The sequence below is a fragment of the Rutidosis leptorrhynchoides genome, chromosome 3 (genome assembly GCF_046630445.1).
Source record: "Rutidosis leptorrhynchoides isolate AG116_Rl617_1_P2 chromosome 3, CSIRO_AGI_Rlap_v1, whole genome shotgun sequence".
NCBI lineage: Eukaryota > Viridiplantae > Streptophyta > Magnoliopsida > Asterales > Asteraceae > Rutidosis > Rutidosis leptorrhynchoides.
This window is the reverse complement of record NC_092335.1, coordinates 531738139-531757276: the sequence shown is the minus strand read 5'-3', so window position 1 is coordinate 531757276 and position 19138 is coordinate 531738139. Positions and strand designations below refer to the sequence as shown.

Genomic DNA, 19138 nt, shown 5'->3' with positions numbered 1-19138 from the left:
TTGTAGTTGTAATAAAAAATTGCGAACAATATGTGATTAAGGTATATCTAGCCTGTGACCGAACGAGCTTTGCGTACCTAATTAGTTAGCATCTCGTTCCCAGTTCACATGTACATGCGAGCGCTTGGAATATCGGAGTTGAATAAATTTACGAGTTTTGATAACCGTTATTCTTTAACTTATTGTTTGAGCTTAATTTCTAGAATATCTAATATAGTAGTGTATAATTTCCAACACGGCAGTTAATTTGAAATTTCTTTTTGAATCTTAAGAGCACCATTAACCATCTTAAGAGCACCATTAACCGATACTGGACGTCAAAGGTAAATGATGTACTTTTTCTTGGTGATGTAGCAAAGTCAAAAAGTGAAGTTTTTTAAAGGTGAGTGTCAAATTTAAGTGTTTTATTTGTGGTGAGTGATGTGGTAATATATTTTTGATAGTTGGGTATAAAATATATTAATTAATAATATATATAAATTATTGCTAAAATCTGATTGGCTGGAGGGGATTTGACACTTTTTTCTCTTTCCGTCACCATCATGACTAACGCACCATTTCCGTCAGATTTTATGCCTCATTAAAGACGTCAGGAGCGTCAGATCCCTGCCACCTAGATTTCCATGTCATCTCACGAAATAATTTAACGCCCCATTAATGGTGGTCTAATAGATACAACAATAATGAATTCGTTCATGAAGGTGTTTGAACATCTTACAATTGAACTAGCAAACATAAAATTTGCCTCCAACAACTTTGATCTGGAATTGCCTAAGCTTGTTAAGTCAACGAAAGTCAACTGCAATCTCAAGGGTCGATTCGTACGTTTGTCAAACTCTTGGGTGTAAATTGTAAATACTTCATTATATTGTTTTTAGCCGTTAGAAGTTCGTTAGACCATGGTCAATCATGACCCCAAATTTTTTATTTTTATTTTTTTATTTTTTTTAAGGATTAGCGAATAAACTACGAATAGATTGGCTTCCCCATAGAGAGTAGACTCCGGGTATTCAAGCCACTCGAGTGCGAGACCTGGTACCGGGTGAATTGCGCATTATGTGTACTCTCTGATCACACTCTATATCTGAACAATTTGGCATAACCATGAATCGAACCCGGATGATGTGCTTCATTGAAAAATTCGGCGACTGTCAAATCACTGGCACGTCAACACGTACTATATTCAAGGACATAACGAAGATATATACACAACCATCCATGATATCACTCCTTAAAAAAAAGTTTGAATCCCACTATTTTAATTTAAGTCAAACAACTAATTTTTTTTAATTACTCCGTATAAACAAATATAATTACATTGAAATTAAAACAAAATTTAAACGTTACAATAGTAATTTAAAATATGACATGATAAAAAAACGAGAAATAAGTAAATGATAGAATTATTCTTTGTCGTCCGAATTATGTAACTCATTGGCATATCAACGTTTGATTTAATCATTTGCTTTCATTATCATTTTGGTATGATGTACACGATTTTTTATTATTATTATTATTATTTTTTTATTTTTTTTTTTTTACTTTTAGAGCAACTCGGTGGACGACAGAGGGGGTCCTGTCGGAATAGCAGCTCAAGTTGATCGGGGTTTGGGACGACTTTCAGGTTAGGGTTGTTGTCATTTAGACTTAATTACATCAACTATAGCAATCAATTTCTATGTCAACATCAAATTCATTACAAACCTTAGGATCAAGTTAACCTTGAGTATTAAAGCCTAAATTCAATATCTCTCTAATCACATATTCCGGTATAGACCTTGAAAGATTTTGTCTTGAAATGCCGATAAAGAATAGCCAGTTATAGAGGTGTATCTTCCAATGACAACTATTCTTTTATCATATCATCTTACCCTCTCTATATCCGCATACATATAGAGGCATCTAACCACACTATACGAGTTCACCTGTCTATTTACTATGATTGACACTTCTTATTCTTCATCTTCCACATTAAATTTCTCCATTCAACCTAATTTATGTAAATTATACCAATTAATTAGGGATATATCATACCGAGTATATATTTTAAGAGATAGGAGTTTAGTAATTATGTAAGGTAGATGCATGTATTTAGTCAACTCTTGAAGCTTTCGTATTCAATCTTACTGGCAATGAATTCCTTTTTTAAAAGAGACGGTATGTGAGTACGTTAGCTATACCATTTGAAGTGTGTAATTACTCTTAGAATGATGATCATGACTACTAGCCATTAAATATATGTATTAATTCCTAGACATCTTTCATATATGATTATTATTATTATTATTATTATTATATTACCGCCCTTTCAACACTAGCTATATAAATATAGTACTCCTTTTCATTGAAAAAATCTAAAACATATCTTTTGTATCCTTCTTATCCTCTCTTAAACACCATCCAACCAAAGAGTACTGAGATTTCCTTTCATTTCACTTGAATTTTTATTTTTGAATCTTTATAGATTCGACATTTTATAATGGATTCATTGACGAAAGAGTTTGAACATCTTATAATGGAACTCGAAAAGATTAAACAAGCCACGAGCAACTTTGATGAAACCGAAGTTATCGGTGAAGGTGGTTTCGGGAAGGTGTATAAAGGAGAAGTGTCTCATTATAAAGGGAGAAGCCTTGTTGCTGTGAAGCGTCTAGATCGTAACTCGAAGTCTGGGCAAGGAGATCCCGAGTTCTGGAAAGAGGTGATGATGCTTTCTCGTTACTCGCATGTAAATCTCATCTCTCTCCTCGGATATTGCAACGAGGCTGGTGAGAGGATCTTGGTTTACGAGTATGCTTCGAATGGAAGCCTCGATCGCCATTTAAGCAGAAAATCTCTCAGTTGGTCTCAACGTATCAAGATATGTCTTGATGCCGCAAAGGGACTAAGCTACCTACATGCTGACAACGGCGCACATCAAAGAGTTCTTCATCGTGACATAAAAAGTGCAAACATTCTTTTAGATGACGAATGGAATGCGAAAGTTGCTGACATGGGACTGTCCAAACTAGGACCCGCCAATCAGCAATACACTGCTCTTGTCACAGGTGTTGCAGGTACACTTGGATACGTAGATCCGGTGTATTTGCAAGAGGGTGTACTAACGAAAGAGTCGGATGTATACTCATTCGGCGTTGTTTTAATGGAAGTATTAAGTGGAAAACGATGTTTACAGAAAAATAAAAATGGTACGTTCATGCAGACATGGAAAAAGAATTTAAAAACTGGGCAATTGGACGAGATTTTGTTTCAAGATGTCGTGCTACCTTTGCACCCAGATTCTTTGCAAACGTTTTCTAGAATTGCTATGAAATGTTTGAACAAGTATCGTGAACATCGGCCATTAATGTCTGATGTTGTTGATGAACTCGAGGTCGCACTTGAACTACAGGAGCCTCACGATCTCAAACTGCCAAATGAGTATGAAGAAAGCAAGCACAAATTCATAGAAGACTCCCAAGAGCATCCCTTCCTAAGCGATGGCAAAGCGGTAATTAGCTACTACTGTTATTTGACTTTTATATGGCGTTTAGTGAAAATTTACAAGCATTTTAACGACATTTTAGAGCTTGCGGAATAGTTCAACGGTTCCCTCATGTTCTTTGATTCATGGTATAGGAAGAGGTCATGGGTTCCATCCTTATGGATGACATGATTTTTCTTAAAACCAATTGAACACCAATAATAGTGGTATATATTGACCCTATAGGGAGGTTTTACCGGATTCGTTCACGGACCTCTACCGAAACACTGCTCGAATGGATGTGTTCCCGGGTACCGTCGATCGGGTTCGGGTTTCCGCCGAACGTGTGTGTTACGTGCAAATGATGAGGGTCGTTGAAATAAATGATCTACTGGTGCTAAAAAATGGCCGTTCAAAAAAAAAAAGTAACGATATTTTTAGGGATGTAATTAGAAAAATCCATATATTTTTTTATTAATGGTTTTATGCTTATAAATATAATTATAATTATAACTTATAATCATTATGATCTAACTGATCTTATTTTGTGTCTCCTTTTAGGAATCATCACTCATAATGGATTCGACGACTATAAGGGATCCATTCACGGAAGAGTTTGAACATCTCATAATCGAACTCGAAAACATAAAATTAGCCACGAAAAACTTTGATGAAACCAAATGTATTGAGTCCGGTATTTTTTGGAACGTGTACAAAGCAATAGTGACTCATTATAAAGGGAGAAGCCTTGTTTCTGTGAAGCGTCTAGATAGTAAGCTCGGACAAGGAGATAATCTCGAGTTTTGGAAAGACATGATGATGTATTCCCGTTACTCGCATGAAAATCTCATCTCTCTCCTAGGATATTGCAACGAGGCTGATGAGAAGATCTTGGTTTACGAGTATGCATATAATCGAAGCCTCGGTCACCATTTAAGTAGCAAAGCTCTCAGTTGGTCTCAACGTATCAAGATATGTCTTGATGCTGCAAGAGGACTAAGCTACCTCCATGGTGACAACAACGTACATAAAAGAGTTCCTCACCGAGATATAAAATGCTCAAACATCCTTCTAGACGACGAATGGAATGCAAAAGTTTCTATTACGGGACTGTCCCAATTAAGACCCAGGCATCCGCTAAACACTTTTCGTGTAACCGGCTTCATAGATAACATTGAGTCCCTAGATCCAGTGTATTTGGAAACAGGTATTCTGACGATAGAGTCGGACGTATACTCTTTCGGCGTTGTCTTATTGGAAGTATTGAGTGGAGAAAAATGCCACTATACGGTGAAGCAGGCGAGTAAAAAGCTTTTTAAAACAGGACGATTAGACGAGATTGTGTTTCAAGGTGTCATGAAACCTTTGCATCCGGAGTCTTTGCAGACATTTTCAAAAATTGCCTTCCAATGTTTGACCAAGTACCGTGAAAACCGGCCATTAATGTCTGTTGTTGTAAGAGAACTTGAGGCCGCACTTATACTTCAAAAGCCACATGATCTCAAACTGCCAAAAGAGTAATAAGACATCCAAGAGGGAGGTCTCTATAGGGTGAGGAGGTCTCTTTTGACAGTTTACTCGTATGTTTTATTTTCAGGTGATGATTGATTATATGCTAGCGTTGGCTAAGGAGTCTACATATTGTGTCGCAGATTTAGTTTAAACACTTATTAATATTGCATTCAGTTTTTATATATTTTACTATTTGGTTGTTAGTTGACATTTTGGGTCAACATTTATTACATTTGGTTTGTCTTTAAAGCTTACAAATGTTTGTATTTTCTTTTTAGGTAATCTCTTTTCAAGGTTATTTAAAATTATTCATATATAGTTATTGATCAATGTTGTGGGACCTAGTAAACGTTGGTTGCCAAATGTATTTTGACAGGACGTTTCACTTATCAAGGAGAAAAAATTATATACCCTTTAGTATAAAATATAGAGATCCAATTTTTATTTTTATTTATGTTTTGTTTTTGCAAAAATGGCGAAATCGATATAACTAGCCCTTTCAACTCATCGAAAAATGAAAGAAACCAAAACAACATACAAAGTGAACGTAAACACTCGAAACTAGAAAACTAAACTCCTTAAAACAAACGAGCTAACCGCTATTTACTATCGAGCCTAACCAAGACCAAATCCAACAAAAAAGGCTCTGAACACATATGAATCTAATGACCAAACAAGCACCATACAATGGTAACAAAACCAAAGACCAAACAAACAAGACGTTAATTAGCTAAACACTAACACTATAACCAAAGCAAATCTAATCGGCCTCGGTGGATGCAATCCGACCCTTAGGAACCGATATAACCATTTTTTTATTTTTTTATTTTGAAAGACAAATTATTGGCATCTTACCATTAACATATTGGCCGTGAAGCTCCTTCCCTGACCGGGAATTAAGGAGTAAGACAACCGATTTGACCAACTTACCATTGAAAGAGCACTCTTCTCTTTACTCATCTTTATGAATGAATTTTTTTGCCAATTTCTGTTTTTAGAGTGCAAATGGTGAGCCATTCTTCTACCGTATGCATTTATCAAGTTTTTGACTCTGAGATATAACAAAACACAATTGTTGTTTAATTTATTATATTCAACAATCTCATATATGTAACATATGTAAAAGACAGAAACATGGGCTAGATGTAAGATGACTATTTTGCCCTTAGGTTTATATATGTGTCTTTTAGTGCTTTTATTTTAATTATATGTTTAGTGTTATTTTATTATTTGATAGAGACTAGTTTGTGACAAGGGTCACAGAACAGGTTTGTTTATTTAATTTGAACTTCGTTAGGGCCGCCTAATTAAGTACGAAAGATTTCAGAGAACTGGTAAATACCCTTGTGTCAAAGGGTATTGTGTTTTAACTCTTATAGAGTTAGGTACCAGCCGATTCTTCTCATTTCTCTCTTCCCCTTCTAGACTTTTCTCACTCACGCCGTACCAAACACCTAACTCTTTGAAACCCTAAATCTCTTAGATCTCGATTTGGTTCTTGATTTGTGTTACAAATTGGCCTTGTGTCATTATGATTCTATCAAGTAAAGAATCGTGTGATTTCATGTCCAAATCAGTGTTTATATTGGATTTTAAGTTAGGTTTTGTTGAAAGTGGATTTTGGTGTCAAATTGTCCAAATTTGTTGTTGTTTGTGTGTAAATCTTGTGGGTTTATGATAAACAAGATGTGATTGTTTTTAGGTCAAAGTCGAGTCCTTGATCGAGATTTGGTGATTTTTGGGCGAAACCCGTAAGCTTGATGCTGCTGCTGCAGCTCAAGAACACAGTCGACCGAGTGTCTCAGGTCAGTCTACCGTTTGCCTTTCTGGTGGGCCGTTTGTCTACTCAGTCGGCCTTTTGTCTTTTGAAAGGCGGTCAGTTGTGTGTCTCTAGTCTAGGGATGGTATCGGTACCAATACCGTACCGTACCGGTACCGAATCGTATGATACCGATACCGAAAATAGATCAAACCATTTCGCGAATATCGTACCGAACTAAGAAAACGGTATCGGTTCGGTACCGGTATCGGTACTGGTTTTTTCGGTATTATACCGAATAGTACCGAAAAATAAGTACAAAATACATTTCTATGAATTGATCTTTGGGTTGCAATTTGAAATACGCTTTTGATCAAATTTTGAAACCGAAAATCCTACCATATATTAACAATTAAGGTGTTGAAAACTAATATTTACACCAATTTATTTTCTTGAAGTCCAACTCTGCATAAGTCATCATAATTATAAAATCATCACTTCTATAAATGAAAACCTCTAACACAGATAGGGATGACATCGGGTCGGGTTTAGGTAACTCCGGACCCGAATCATTCAGCAGCATATGTCATTCAGATGTCAGAAACAAACACAATGAATGCTGAACAACCAGCATTCAGCGCTGAATCATTCCATTAAGAGACAAACAAACGCACCCTTAGACAGGTTCTGTGTAAAGGTAAGAAAAGGACGCTTACATTTGTGACTTAAAGTTGGATGTAGTGACATTAGTATTCATATGGCTGGATCACTTTCTCTGTTATATTTTTTGGTAGGGTTAACATGATTTGGGGTGTGACGGATGTGTGTTTACAAAGTGATTCTTAAGATATGAAGAATTATACTCAAAGGATCAGTCCTTAAAAGATAGGATAGTAATGACAATAAGTAAATGAGACATTAGATTCCGATGAATAAACCCCGAAATTTACTGAACTTTATATTGACTTATTTCTTTCTTCGCAGCAACACTAGATTCAGATGTAGTGGCAGTTTTTGATGATTGAACTCTCTATGCAGTGACAAGGCTAGGTAATAGGGAGTGGAGTCCCGTGACTCCACTAGTCTGGAAATATTTTTTACAAAGTACTCTTCAAAGTTTACATGACACCACTAAAAGGACCCATATATTTTTAGGATTTATAGTTTTTTAGAGGTAAGCAACCTCTAAAGTATCCCTCAAATATAATTAGTTGTGAAAAAAAATTCAGGACCCCATTGAATTTTGATCCTGAATTTGCCACTCTCTCTATGTGACGTTGTAAAAATATTCCATGATAAACACCATAGTTAGAAAAACTCAGTTAAAACATTGATTTGATTAAAATATAAACGTCAAGAAACTAAAATTACACGTAATACACATGAAAAAAAATGTTTGTTTAGGCCATCTAAGGAATACCAATTGCATATAAGAGTGCAGGACAAAGAATCTAATACTTAGTCTCTTTCATTTTATAGATTATTGCCACCAACAGAAATATATATCAGAGAGTACATATATTACTGATTCATGACCATGAATGATGTGTTAGGATATTAGGACCCAAACAACGCTAGTAATTCTACAAGATTACTAGCCGAGTAGTGATACTATCAAGATCACTCAACCCACTTAATGAACGAAAGATAATAAATGCGAAAATGTAAGAACGACACAAGATATAACGTGGTTATATGCAATCGTTGTGATTGCTTTAGTCCACGGACCAACTAGAGATTGTTATATTACTGAATACTTGAGAGTGGTTTGTTACAATGACTATGAATGAGCTCTATATATAGAGCAAACAAGAAACCAACCAAACTACAACTTGATCTTCAAGTGTGCTAGTAATCATGAAAGATAAACCAACTAGCCATGCTTTACACCCACTAATGACATGATCACAGTCACAATTAGTGGTGTAAAGCAACCCATTAAGCACCTAAAGTGAAAGGAGAATCAATCAAGATCGGATCCCATGTGTACAAGTTGCCCACTTGCTGCCAGACATCGTGCGCGCCGTGCACACTTAAACGTGCGCGCCGTGCACACTCCCAAACTTCGAGCAAGCCTTCTGATCAAAACTTCTCTAGTGCGCGCAGGGAGCGCGCCGCGCACCATCACCGCGCACAATCAATTGGCTCTGTTTTTGATCTGTTTTTCTCTGTTTCACGCTTACCGAAATCTGCAAAATCCGTGACATTTTTTTTCTCTCGTTTTGTATAAATGTCTCCATACTCTAACAAATCTCCCACTTGGAGACTTTGAACAAAACTCCAATCATATCAATGAATTAACCAAGAACATTAAACCACCTTCGATTACCACCAAATATCATTTGGGACACGCACGCTCAACACATTCTTCGGATGAGTAGACTTTCGATAAAAGGTCTTCAATACTACTTGTTAAACTTGTAACACCATTCACATCTCTAGCTGGGGTCTTCTCTCATCAATTCATGAGAAGACCAATTGAGGTAATGCAAAACCTCAATTTTTCCGTCGTAACCACCTTAGTAAACATATCGGCAGGATTCTTTGTACCAAGGATTTTCTCCAAGAATAAAGTGCCATCATTTATATGCTGTCGAATAAAATGATACCTTATCTTGATGTGTTTCGTTCGACTATGAAACACCGGATTCTTCCCAAGATGAACCGCACTTTGATTATCACAATACAAGACGCAATAGTCTTGTCTTTTACCTAACTCGCCTAAGAAGTTCTTCAACCACACTAGCTCTTTAGAAGCCTCCGCAATAGCCATGTATTCGGCTTCGGTGGTTGACAAAGCAACACTCTTTTGCAATCGAGATAACCAACTAATCGCCGTCTTCCCCATTGTGAAAACATAACCCGTAGTGCTTTTTCCCGAATCATCACATCCACCCAAATTAGCATCCGCATAACCTCTAAGTATGAGATTGTTTTTGGAGAAACACAATCCCATATTAGAAGTACCTTTCAAATAACGAAGCAACCATTTGACCGCTTCCCAATGCTCTTTTCCCGGATTAGACATATAACGACTTATAACTCCCACTGCTTGAGCAATATCGGGTCTTGTACAAACCATGGCATACATAATACTACCCACGGCCGATGCATATGAAACCTTTTCCATATCCTTCTTGTCTCTTTCCGTTTTTGGTGATTGACTTTTCGATAACTTTAAGGTGCTTCCCAAAGGCATAGAACGAGCCTTTGAATCTTCCATGTTGAACCTCTCTACTACTTTCTCAATATATTTGGATTGAGACAAGTATAGAGTACCCTTTACACGATCGCGCACAATACTCATACCAAGTATTTGCCTAGCACCGCCAAGATCTTTCATCTCGAATTCTCGGGAAAGTAATCCCTTCAACTTGTTAATTTCGGACATGTTTGAACCTGCAAGTAACATGTCATCAACATACAACAATAAGATTATATAAGAAGACTTGGATTTCTTCAAGTAGCAACAGTGATCCGCTTCACATCTTAAGAAACCAATCTTCTTCATAAACTCGTCAAACTTCAAGTACCATTGCCGAGGTACTTGCTTCAATCCATACAAACTTTTATTTAGCTTACAAACCCACTTCTCTTTACCGTTTACCTCAAAGCCCTCGGGTTGCCTCACGTAGATCTCTTCAACAAGATCATCATGCAAGAATGCAGTCTTCACATCTAGTTGCTCAAGATGTAAGTCTTCGGATGCGACTATAGAAAGTACCAAACGGATAGTAGTCATTTTAACTACCGGTGAAAATATCTCTTTGTAGTCAACCCCTTCCTTTTGTTGAAAGCCTTTGACTACCAAACGAGCCTTGTACCTTTTCTTGCCATCCATCTCATTCTTGATTCTATATACCCATTTGCTTTGCAATGCCCTTTTATCATGAGGTAACTTCACTAGTGAACAAGTCTTGTTCTTCTCAAGTGATCCCATCTCTTCTTTCATGGCAAGTTCCCATTATATGGATTCTTTTGTTTTTCTTGCCTCAAAGTAACTTTCGGGTTCACCATTCTCGGTATAGAGCAAGTAGTTTGCTGATGGAGAATACCTAGGATTAGGTTTGGGCACTCTAGTCGAGCGTCTTGGTGTAGGAGTAACCGGAATGGTTGGACCGGTTTCATTTGTGTCCTCCTCATCACTAGAACTCGCACTATGTTCGGAATCATCACCGCTTTCCGAATCATCCCCATCATTAGCATTTTCCGACGCCTCACCGTTATTTGGCAATTCATTGTTCCCCGTACTCCCACTAGAACCTGCAAGATCATCAATAGAAACATCGTCAAAAGTAACTTGACTCGGTTTAGGACTCCCCGTTTCCGGTTTGCCATAGACCGAATCTTCATCAAAAGTAACATCTCGCGAACGAATTACTTTTCTAGCTTCGTTGTCCCAACAACGATAGCCCATTTCATCCGACCCGTAGCCTATGAAAGTACACTTCTTTGACTTAGCTTCAAGCTTGTCTTTATCCGCATCTTTGGTCTTCACATATGCATTACACCCAAAGATCCTAAGGTGACCATAACTCACCTTCTTGCCTTGCCATTCTTCCTCGGGAATTCGGAAACCTAACGGTGTTGAGGGTCCCCTATTTATCAAATAAGCCGCCGTATTGACCGCATCCGCCCAAAAGGTTTTAGGCAAACCGGCATGTAGTCTCATACTCTTAGCCCTTTCATTTAACGTACGATTCATACGTTCGGCGACCCCATTGTGTTGCGGTGTCTCCGGTACCGTTTTCAACATTCTAATACCGAGCTTTGCACAATGGTCCTTAAACTCAAGACTACCATATTCTCCTCCATTATCCGACTTCAAGCACTTAACCTTCAAGTTAGTCTCATTTTCTACCATAGCTTTCCACTTCACAAAAGTATTAAATATATCGGATTTAGCTTTAAGAAAATAAACCCATACCTTTCGAGTGGAGTCGTCAATGAAGGTGACATAATAGCGAGAACCTCCATGTGATTCTACATTGGTTGGACCAAACACATCCGTATGAACGAGCTCCAATTTCTCCAACTTAGGTGCATTTCCCGATTTTCCAAAAGTCACCTTCTTTTGCTTCCCATAAACACATGGTTCGCAAAACCCAAGTTCTACTTTCTTCAAATCCGGAATCCTCCCACTCGAAACAAGCATCTTCATACCCTTCTCACTCATATGCCCGAGTCTTCGGTGCCATAGAGTTGATTCGGACTCAACATTAACCGTAGCAACCACCGTGTCTTCATCAAACACTTCAACCATATAAAGTGTTCCCCTTTTATGCCCACGAGCCACAATACTACTACCCTTAACCACCTTCCATTGGCAGTTTTCAAAAGTAACCGCGTTACCTTCATCATCTAATTGACCAACCGAAATAAGTTTCCTTTTCAATTTAGGAATGTACCTTACGTTCTTCAAAGTCCAATTAGAACCAAAAGTAGTCTTCAAAACAACATCTCCAATGCCCTCAATATTGAGTTGCTTGTTGTCCACCAATCTCACCTTGCCTTGATATGAACGAAAATTCTTCATCATGCTTTTGATATGAGTAGCATGAAACGAAGCTCCCGAATCCAAAATCCAAGACTCCATAGAATTTTCAACACTACACAAAAGTGCATCATCACTTTCCCCTTCGGCCAAGTTTACACCTTTCGTGGAACCATTTTTGCAATTCCTTTGAAAGTGCCCTTTTTGATTGCAACCCCAACAAGTAACTTCACTTCTATCCTTCGATGGATACCTCTTCTTAGACTTCTTCCTACCCTTCTTCTCACCGCGTTCAAATTTTCTACCACGGTTGTCGGTACTTAACAAAGAACCGGATGTCGATTCCCCCGAATTTCTCCTACGAGTATCTTCACCAAGAATCAAGTCCCTTATTCCTTCAAACGCTAGCTTAGTAGTTCCCGTAGAGCTACTAACCGCGGTAACCGTACCCGACCAACTTTCCGGTAATGATGAAAGCAAGATAAGTGCTTTTAGTTCATCATCAAACTTAATCTCTACCGATTCAAGTCTTGAAATGATATTATTAAATTCATTGATATGATCCGTTGCACTCGTACCTTCCTTCATTTTAGTATTAAACAATTGACGCATGAGAAATACCTTATTTGCAGCTGTAGGTTTCTCATACATGTTAGAGAGTGCTTTCAAGCAAGCAAACGTCGTCTTCTCATTCACAACGTTGTATGCAACGTTCTTAGCAAGTGAAAGACGAATAGCACCTAAAGCTTGACGATCCAAAAGCGTCCAATCGGCATCGTCCATGCTTTCGGGCTTGGTCTCTAACAAGGGTTGGTGTAGCTTCTTTTGATACAAGTAATCTTCAATTTGCATCTTCCAAAAGCCAAAGTCTCTTCCATCGAATCGGTAGATTCTAAACTTCCCATCTTCCGCCATCGTTCCCTTAACGAAACCTTGTGCTCTAGATACCAGTTGTTAGGATATTAGGACCCAAACAACGCTAGTAATTCTACAAGATTACTAGCCGAGTAGTGATACTATCAAGATCACTCAACCCACTTAATGAACGAAAGATAATAAATGCGAAAATGTAAGAACGACACAAGATATAACGTGGTTATATGCAATCGTTGTGATTGCTTTAGTCCACGGACCAACTAGAGATTGTTATATTACTGAATACTTGAGAGTGGTTTGTTACAATGACTATGAATGAGCTCTATATATAGAGCAAACAAGAAACCAACCAAACTACAACTTGATCTTCAAGTGTGCTAGTAATCATGAAAGATAAACCAACTAGCCATGCTTTACACCTACTAATGACATGATCACAGCCACAATTAGTGGTGTAAAGCAACCCACTAAGCACCTAAAGTGAAAGGAGAATCAATCAAGATCGGATCCCATGTGTGCAAGTTGCCCACTTGATGCCAGACATCGTGCGCGCCGTGCACACTTAAACGTGCGCGCCGTGCACACTCCCAAACTTCGAGCAAGCCTTCTGATCAAAACTTCTCTAGTGCGCGCAGAGAGCGCGCCGCGCACCATCACCGCGCACAATCAATTTGCTCTGTTTTTGATCTGTTTTTCTCTGTTTCACGCTTACCGAAATCTGCAAAATCCGTGATGCATCTAACAGTTTTCAAATCTACTACGACAATGGAGAATTGACATTCTTTCCTTTAGACGGGATCAAAGATTCTAATATAAAAAAATAGCTTAATTTAAGAAAACAAAGATACATAAAATATTACAATATGACTAACATGAATACATAAAACTTCCTATTGCTGTTGTTGTCCCCTGTTTTTGGACACTGTTAATTATTAGCTTGCCTTTCCTGTTTTTGCAGTTTCAATGCAGATTTAAGGTTATCGACAACTTGATTTATAGTAGGACGATTATCGGGATTATTGTCCAAACAGTCTTTTATAATATATACACATACTCGTGAACAACCTGGTGAGATATTCATTGCGACATATTCAGGGGTAAACTCGGGAAGTTGTCTTCTCCATATGTACGGAAGTGCCAACATAACTAATCTCTCCCAGGCTGACCTCTCACATAATACTTCCAACAACAACACACCAAAAGCGTATACGTCGGCTTTTCTACTTGCTTTGTAGTTGGGCTCGTAACATTCAGGAGCTATATATATTTTTTTAGATTTTCGACTTTAGGTGGAGTAGTGGAGTTATCGATTTTTTTAGACACAATGATTGTTACGATCAGTGTTGTTAAAAACGGTCGAGACGGACGTCGCAACGGATTTACTTGTGTACCGTCGCAACGGAACTAAAAACGGGTAAAAAACAGTCAACGTTAAAACAACGGTCAACAACGGTAAAAACAATCAAAAACCTTAAAAAGGTCGAGAGCGGGGTCGAGACAGATTTTGACCAACGTCGACTTTTAATATATATTTTCAACATGAACATTATTTCAAATTAAACATATATATTTGCCTTTAATTTTACATATTTATGTTTGATATGTTTATCTTTGAAACATATATAAAAAGTCAATGTTGGTCAACATCCGTCTCGACCTCCGTTTTTACCGTTGCGACGCTCCAAGGTCTCAACCGTCTCGACCCCGTCTCGCGTCTTTTACAATATATATACCTTCAATAGTATTTGTAACTACATCTGAACTTGATGTCCCATCAGCACGAGTTTTGGACAAGCGAAAGTTTGAGATCTTTGGGACCAAATCAGCATCCAATAGAATGTTGATAGACTTGATGTCACTGTGAATGATGTAATATTGGCTCCCATAATGAAGGTAACTTAGACCTTTAGCAACTCCTAGACATATCTCTACGCGTTGCTCAACACTCATTCGAGGTGTGAGTTCCCTATTACTATGAAGACAATCATAAAGTGAACCGTTTTTCATGAAGTCGTATACGAGAATCTTTTCAGATCCTTCATCACAACATCCAATTAGAGAAATTATGTTAGGATGATTGCAGGCAGATAACATTTCAATTTCCTTTTGGAACTCATCTTGTCTGTGATTGGAACTTTCTTTCCATCGCTTCACCGCAACTAGTCCATCATACCTACTTCCGGAGATTTCACCACAGAAGACTTTCCCAATTGCCCCTTGTCCTAAAAGATCAGAAAATCCTTTGGTTGCCATTTTTATCTCTCCAAGTGTGAAACACTTGTAATATGATGTCAATGAACCTTGTTGGATATTTATACCAGAATACTGCATTTTAATTTGGAAAACAACAGAAATTATGAGAGTTCACTTCTAGTCGTTTACAGTATAAAACTTTGGTTTCTACACAAAATTTCAAAGTTCTGAAGAAAAAATTCTGCCTTAAGCTTTTGATATAATCTGATTGTGAGACATCATTTTCTGTTTGAGAAAATCAAAGTGTCATTAATATATTCCAATTACAAATTCGATGATACAGAAGTAAATAAGAAATTACAAATTCATTGAAGATATCCTTTGAATATTAAAGGATTTAATTTTTGGAAAGATAATATTTTTTCTAATTACTATTTATCGCACCAATAGAAACATGAAGTGGCTAATTACCGTTTTGCCACCATTTTGCCACTGATGTTCTTTGGAGACTTCAATGGATTTGTATTTGATCTCTTCATATTCCTTTGGCTGTTTGAGATCGTGAGGCTCCTGAAGTTCAAGTGCGGCCTCAAGTTCTTTAACAACATGATACATTAATGGTCTGTTTTCACGATTCTTGTTCAAACACTTGAAGGCAATTCCTGAAAATATTTTCAAAGAATCCGGAGCCAAAGGTTGCATGACATCTCGAAACACAATCTCGTCTGCCCGACCCGTTTTGCAAATCTTTTTCCACTTCTGTACCAAAGTTGAGAACGTACCGTTACTATTTTTTTGATAGCATAGTTTTCCAGTCAATACTTCCATTAAGACAACGCCAAAAGAGTACACGTCCGACTCTTTCGTTAATAAACCAAGTTGCCAATACACTGGATCTAGGTACCCAATGGTACCTACAACGCCAGTGACAAGAGCAGTGTGTTGCTGATTGGCGGGTCCCACTTTGGACAGTCCCAAGTCAGCCACTTTTGCATTCCATTCATCATCCAACAGGATGTTTGCGCTTTTTATATCTCGATGAAGAACTCTTTGATGTTTGCGCTTTTTATATCATCGATGAAGAACTTTCTTTCCATCGTACCCGGAGATATGACCACAGAAGACTTTCCCAATTGCGCCTTCTCCTAAAAGATCTGAAAATCCTTTGGTTGCCATTTTTATCTCTTCAAGTGTGAAACACTTGTAAGATGATGTCAATGAACCTTTGATATTTAAACCAGAATACTGCATTTTAAGTTGGTAAAAAAACAAGATATTATGAGGGTCATTTGGCCGTTGACAGGATAAATTTTTACTAGAAACCGTTTCACAAATTTATGTGCTTGGATTAGGCTGTAGTTTTATACATAATTTCTGCAGTTATTTTTGTCTCAGCTGCCTTAATCTTTTTTAATGTGATTGTGGAGAGATCATTTTGTGTTTGAGAAAATCAAAGTGTCATTAGTTTGCTCATATTATAATGATATAAAAGTAAAAATGGGCATCGATATTTCCACTTCCGATTTTAATAAATTCACTTTTAGGAATTAGCATGCTTCAGTATACAACAGTACAAGTATCTTATGCATAATTGTGGGTGGTTTTATCAAAGTGATAAGTGGATATATCATATATAAAAAAGGGTAGCCACTATTAGACATATCTCTAGGCGTTGCTCAACGCTCCTAGACATGCTTCAGTATACAACAGTACAAGTATCTTATGCATAATTGTGGGCGGATTTATCAAAGAAAGGTAAAAGGTAGAAGGTTTTCCGTGTTCGGACTCCCGGAAGTGCGAGTAATCCGACCTCATACTCTAATGTACGCAGCCAGACAGGATTAGTCCCTGGCTGTTTCCATTCCTTCCCTGACCATCACTAAATATTCGTCTTAGACAAGATTCGAACATAAAACCTCTTGCAAGTAACTCAGTGACCCAACCAATGAGCTATTTAATATTCAAAGGATATTTTTAAAATAAATTGATAAATTCTTATTTAGTTTGGGTAGTGATAAGTGGATATATCACTATTTAAAGTAAATAAGAATTTATAAATTTATTTTAAAAATATCCTTTGAATATTGAAGGATTTAATTTTCAAATAGATTTTTTTTTTCATAATCACTATTTATCGCAATTTAAAATATCATGAAGTAACTAATTACCGTTTTGCTACCGTTTTGCCACTGATGCTCTTCGGAGCCTTCAATGGATTTGTATTTGATCTCTTCATATTCCTTTGGGATTTTGAGATCGTGAGGCTCCTGAAGTTCAAGTGTGGCCTCGAGTTCTTTAACAACATGATATATCAATGGTCGGTTTTCAAGGTTCTTGTTCAAACACTTGAAGGCAATTCTTGATAATATTTCCAAAGAATCCGGATCCAAAGGTTGCACGACATCTTGAAACACAATCTCGTCTAATCTCCCCGTTTTGCAAATCTTTTTCCATTTCTGCACCAAAGTTGAGAACGTACCGTTGATATTTTTCTGATAGCATAGTTTTCCACTCAATACTTCCATTAAGACTACACCAAAAGAGTATACGTCTGACTCTTTTGTTAATATACCCATTTCCAAATACACTGGATCTAGGTAACCAATGGTACCAACAACGCCGGTGACAAGAGCAGTGTATTGCTGATTTGCGGGTCCTACTTTGGAGAGTCCCATGTCAGCAACTTTTGCATTCCATTCGTCATCCAATAGGATGTTTGCGCTTCTTATATCTCGATGAAGGACTCTTTGATGCGCATCGTTGTAATCGTGTAGGTAGCTTAGCCCCCTTGCAGCATCAAGACATATCTTGATACGCCGAGACCATGTGAGAGTTTGCTACTTAAATGGCGATCGAGGCTCCCGTTAGATGCGTACTCGTAAATCAAGATCTTCTCACCTGCCTCGTTGCAATATCCGAGGAGAGTGATGAGATTTTTGTGCGAGTAACGAGAAAGCATCATGACCTCTTTCCAGAACTCAGGATCTCCTTGCCCGAATTTACGATCTAGACGCTTCACAGCAACAAGGCTTCTCCCTTTATGATGAGACAGTTCTCCTTTGTACGCTTTACCGAACCCACTGGACCCGATAACTTGGGTTTGATCAAAGTTGTTTGTAGCTAATTTTATCTTTTCGAGTTCGATTATAAGATGTTCAAACTCCTTCATGAATGGATCCATTATTGTGGAATCCAACAAGATTAAAAAGAAAATTTTAGGTCAATTGTTCTAATGAAAAGGAAATTCAGGACTCTCTGATTGAATGGTGTTTAATTGTGGAGAAGAAGGATATAAAAGATGTGGTTTCAGGTCAACTATAAGAATCAATTTTGGTTAGAATCAATTAAGAATTAAACAGATTCAATACTCTCTGATTGAATGCTACTTACTAAGAGTGGAGAAAGAGGATACAAAAGATGTAGTTCAGATTGAATCAGTGAAAGGGATAACGCTGCATTCTTGAGATTTTTTTTAAAGGGAAAGGAAAGGGGATCAAGGGATAGTGTTCTAAACAACCATTCTTGAGTTTTTTTTTAGAAAAGAAAAGAAAGGATAGGAGAGGGTTTGAGGTGATAGTCCATAGGCTTTTTATTCACATTACTATCCGCCCAATTTTGGGAGGGTTTGAGCTGATAACAATTCTTTTGTGTATATACGTACTAATTTATCCCATGTAACCTTATTATTTTTTGTATTTTATTCATGTTTTATGAAAGCAATCTCCAAATAGTTGCAGTAGGTGCTTTACAGCAGTTGCAGTAGGTGATTACATGTACTTAATCTTTTAAAAGTCAACAACATAAAGGCATGCATGAAATTTGTATTCAAAAACAATATATT

General features: G+C 37.4%; 3 protein-coding genes across 3 annotated transcripts; 1 reads left to right on the top strand and 2 right to left on the bottom strand.

The window, feature by feature from the left end:
• Positions 1-683: 683 nt before the first annotated feature.
• LOC139901939 (uncharacterized) lies at positions 684-4984 on the top strand. Its single transcript, XM_071884602.1, has 5 exons — positions 684-821; positions 1549-1624; positions 2153-2157; positions 2465-3490; positions 4025-4984. Exons 1-5 carry the CDS (start codon positions 684-686, stop codon positions 4982-4984), a joined length of 2205 nt encoding a protein of 734 aa, XP_071740703.1.
• An 8877-nt stretch (positions 4985-13861) lies between these two features.
• Positions 13862-18741, bottom strand: LOC139901938 (uncharacterized). The gene is made up of 6 exons (XM_071884601.1): positions 17466-18741; positions 16400-16542; positions 15769-16345; positions 14838-15429; positions 14046-14283; positions 13862-13928 (listed from the first exon to the last, which is right to left on the bottom strand). Exons 1-6 carry the CDS (start codon positions 17970-17972, stop codon positions 13862-13864), a joined length of 2124 nt encoding a protein of 707 aa, XP_071740702.1. The 5' UTR covers positions 17973-18741.
• LOC139901937 (probable serine/threonine-protein kinase PBL23) lies at positions 18077-18478 on the bottom strand. Its single transcript, XM_071884600.1, has one exon. The coding sequence runs from the start codon at positions 18476-18478 to the stop codon at positions 18077-18079; it is 402 nt and encodes a 133-aa protein (XP_071740701.1).
• Positions 18742-19138: the final 397 nt, after the last annotated feature.